Consider the following 4081-nt stretch of genomic DNA (forward strand, 5'->3'; position numbering starts at 1 on the left):
CAATTAGATAGGCGGGCGAAGGGCTCTTGGCTGCCGAAGGAAAACGGCTAACGGCCCGATACTAGTTTGGCAACCAGGGTAGCCGATATTCTGAACCAGTGAAACTGAACGTCATTCTTCGGCAATCGAAATGCCTTTTTCCAAAAGGCTACTCAACAATTACATCTTCCTACTATACAGGTCATGTCTCTGCTTTGCAAAAGCCCTGCCCAACTCTCTATCCTCACACATATACTAGTAGTACACCCGACAAGACCACCTTCACAGTACATGTCATGGACTTCATATTTGTTCACAACAACACAAAGCACATACAAAGACGCGTATACAAGTACTTGACAAATTCAACTTGACAAAATGTCCTCTTTTTTAACCCTGAGTAGTTATTGCCATTTGCGATATAAAGATTTAAAAAAATTATTTCTTTCAAAATGGGGGAAACTCTCATACGCTGCTAACTTTTGGCCAGAAGTGTTATTTGCATGAAAATGTTTTTTGGCAAGTATTTTCTTTCTTAGAATTACATTGCTTACTGATACAGCAATTCGTGTTCTTAGCATACCAAAAACAGGTTGCTTGGAGTGGCAACATATTTCGTAAAAGTCACATTTGGCATTGGTTAGGACGTAATATCGTTAATCCAAATTCGACCCCAACCAGCATCAAATTTTCCAGACCCAACTTTCAAAGTGAACCTCTCTAGAGTCTATACACTAGGTTTTCAATACATGATTAAAAAGCGTTGTTTGATAGTGCTAGCAAGCAGCTCAATGCAATGCATTATAAGGTTATAATTATTGCAGTATATTCATGATTGCGGTGCGCATAGTACTAATAGTGTTTTAAGGACACTTACCTATTAGATATAACATGCCATGGCATTCAATGCAAATTCAAAATTTGGTACAAACATGTTAATCTTATCTTTCATGGTTATAATTTTGATAACTTTATTTTTGATAATTCTAAATCAAGCATAAATGGCATATACATTATTTGCCAATTTAGGCGTGCCAAAGTTATAATAGATTCCATGTATACAGTTTTGATATGTATACATAAATGATATATATACCTTACCTTGTATTTTATAGGGTTAGGGTTAGGACTATAAATTCATACATTTGGATAGGTATTATCAATTGAACTTTTGTATAGTTTTGGCAGAGTCTTTAGAAAATGGAACTTGGACGGCGATTTAAAATGTTAACTTTTTTGAGCAGCACTTAGATTGACTTGGAGTATTATCAACTTCCTCAAGCTATAAAATTTTATTGCCTAAAGTTTCATTGGACGGACAAACCTAGCATGTTTCTATTTGGTTGATTGCTTATCGATGTAGGCAATATAATGATAAAAAAATCTCATTTTCGACCCAAGACACAGGTAATCATAAATAGTGGTAAAGGTTTTCAGCCTCTTTGTGCACTTAAAACGGACATGGTCACGTCACAACAATATTCATGGCAAAAAACATGTATTACCTAGCAACATATTCTAAATAACAGACTGGCTTTATAACAAAATTACACAAGAGGAATTGACACCAAAGAAGGTATTCTTTTACTTTTCATCTTCTGTTGGTGTCATTTCTTCCATGTCTACTTCTCACCACTTGATTTTAATACACGGAGAAATAAAAACATAATTAACATACACATGACATAACAAAACATTAGCTCAAGTACTATATAGCTAGTTCCCACTCCCATATAAGGTAATGTATGGTAATGAACCACCGCCTCCACCTATGACCTTTACCCTCTAACCCCGCCACCTTGGTGTTAGACTAATCATGTCGATGAGATTGTTGAGTATTGTGAGCACGTGACTCTCCACCAATGAGGGGTCAGGATGGTTTTGTGAGCACGTGACTCTCCACCAATGAGGGGTCAGGATGGGCTGCATTGCGAGCGCGAGCTAAGCCGGCTAAGACGACGGCGGCCCTTCCCTGGGGAGGGTAGAAAACGGTTGTCATGGATACGTCCCCTCTTTATTTTACAGTGGACAGGAAAAAAAAACATTTGAGGGAGAAGCAAATGCTCTGACTGACAAACTTTGACAGAGTCCAAACAAAGCTGCAAAAATGCGTCCACCCTGAGGCGTCGCCAAAAATAGTACAGTCTACTGAATTCTTTCATGAATGCAACGTAAAGGCTTTTACGTACTGTTTCGATATCCATGACGTGTATTTTGTACGTTTTTTCTCCAAAATGATTGGACTCTGCTTGCATTAGCTTGGAGCAACAAAACGTTTGAGTTTTAAGTGGAACGTTCTAACCTGGAGCTCTAAGTGCTGGTTCAGTGGTTGCAATTACATCAAGGGGACATTTCAATGCAATTTGTCGCTTGCAATGTAACCCATCAAGGTCTTTTACTCCAAACGAATATCTGTTATCCTGCAGACGTACAATCAACTTGTGCATGAAAAAATGGCTAAGGAAAGAGTGCAGTGTGCAGAAGCATCCATTTTCTAGAGGAGGGGTGGGGAAGAGCGGGAGCTACGTGCTACGTCACTCAGAAACAACTCAGTGGCTACTAACTCCATCCACAGCAAACGTACACCAACACCAACACCGGCAGTCTGGTTTGTTTGTTAGTCTGTGCACTAGCGGATACATTGGGTCCAAATAGAGCGCGTACCTCTGATCTTCAGTTTGGCTGTACTTCTGACGGCGGGGGCGCTGTTGTCGCCTTGCACCACTTCGCATGCGTACTCCGCCGCGTCATCCAGCCTGACGTCACTGATGGTCAGCTGATGGAGGCCGCCATTCTGTTTCAGGTCGTACTTGCTGCTCTGTTGGACGTCCATGCCGCTCTTGAGCCAGCGGACTTTGACGTCCTGCCTGGACACCTCGCATTCGAGCGTCGCCTTGCCGTGACGCACGACTTCTACGTCCTTAAGCGGCTTTACGAATGAGGCTGGTTCGGCTGTGAAATGGTGAAATGGTTGGATGTTCATCAACGATGAGCATGGCAGCGGGCAAGGATGATGCTTTGCCGTGCACGTGTGCACATGTCAACATGCTTTATTAAAACTAAATGTCGCAACATCCAAAGCTTGCGTAAATGTACTGATGCGTGTGATGACGCCACCCAGAAACGTATGGTATGGAGTTTCAAATGGGTGAAGATTTTACGTCAGATTTACCTTTGACCTTCAGCGAGGCTGATGACCTGCTCCTCCCCGTGTCACAAGTGTACTCTCCCGCGTCAGCTGCTGTGACGTCGTTGATTGTCAGGACGTGTTTTCTGCGATCAACTTCGATCTGGGTATTGGTAAAGACATTGATGTGTACAGGTCATACGCTAGGTATTTGTTATTGCCTGTAGAATATATCTTTAACGAAGACCCCATCAATTCTATACGGCATATCCAAACATGATGGGCATTTTTCAACCGTCTTGTAAAATACCTTTATTTCTCATTGTAAAAGTTTGCATATAAGTTGTGTCTAACTTGAGTTCGTAGTCACTTAGTCTGTGTCCTTTCATTTGTATTCATCACTGTTTTTCTGAATAAAAAAAACATGATGGGCTTAACACTAAGCTAGATATTCTTTACACGTTTAAATAGTGCAGTGTCTTCATATATAGAACTCATAGTCTTGATAGAATTCATAATATAGAATTCATAATCATTACTGTACATGTTAGAGTAGATATCAGTTCTATTATGTAATACCGCTGAAGAACCTACCATACATTGTACCTGCTACAATTGTTGTGCAATAAAATTTGTTTGTTGATCAAATTTGTCGAATACGAAGTACGAACCTTAAAGCGTGGATCCTCCGGCAAAGGTTGATCGTCCTTGAGCCACCTGACAGCTACAGGTCTCGAGAGTTCACACGAGAATCTCGCCGTCTCTTTCTCGGAGACGGATAGACCAAGGAGCTGCCTATAGAATGACGGCGGCGGTACTGAAAAACAGCATAACATACGAAATCGAAATTAGAATAAAATCATAATCAACTAGAAGGTAACATTTGCAAAGCAAATGCATAATGTTTAACCTTCGCATATGGTCTGTTCTGTTAATTCTTACTCAAACACATTCATATATATATATATATATATA

The 4081-nt window shown here is 40.4% G+C and overlaps 1 protein-coding gene across 1 annotated transcript in view; it reads right to left on the bottom strand.

Moving 5' to 3' along the window:
* LOC109468813 (muscle M-line assembly protein unc-89-like) overlaps positions 1-4081 on the bottom strand; it is a 22800-nt gene that overhangs the window by 11517 nt on the left and 7202 nt on the right. The window contains exons 12-14 of the mRNA XM_019767153.1: positions 3778-3923; positions 3152-3269; positions 2620-2931 (exon numbers count right to left, since the gene is read on the bottom strand). Coding sequence (XP_019622712.1) covers positions 2620-2931; positions 3152-3269; positions 3778-3923 — 576 coding nt within the window. The remainder of the gene's footprint in view (positions 1-2619; positions 2932-3151; positions 3270-3777; positions 3924-4081) is intronic.

Source organism: Branchiostoma belcheri, unplaced genomic scaffold, assembly GCF_001625305.1.
Source record: "Branchiostoma belcheri isolate BF01 breed outbred unplaced genomic scaffold, Haploidv18h27 scaffold2, whole genome shotgun sequence".
NCBI lineage: Eukaryota > Metazoa > Chordata > Leptocardii > Amphioxiformes > Branchiostomatidae > Branchiostoma > Branchiostoma belcheri.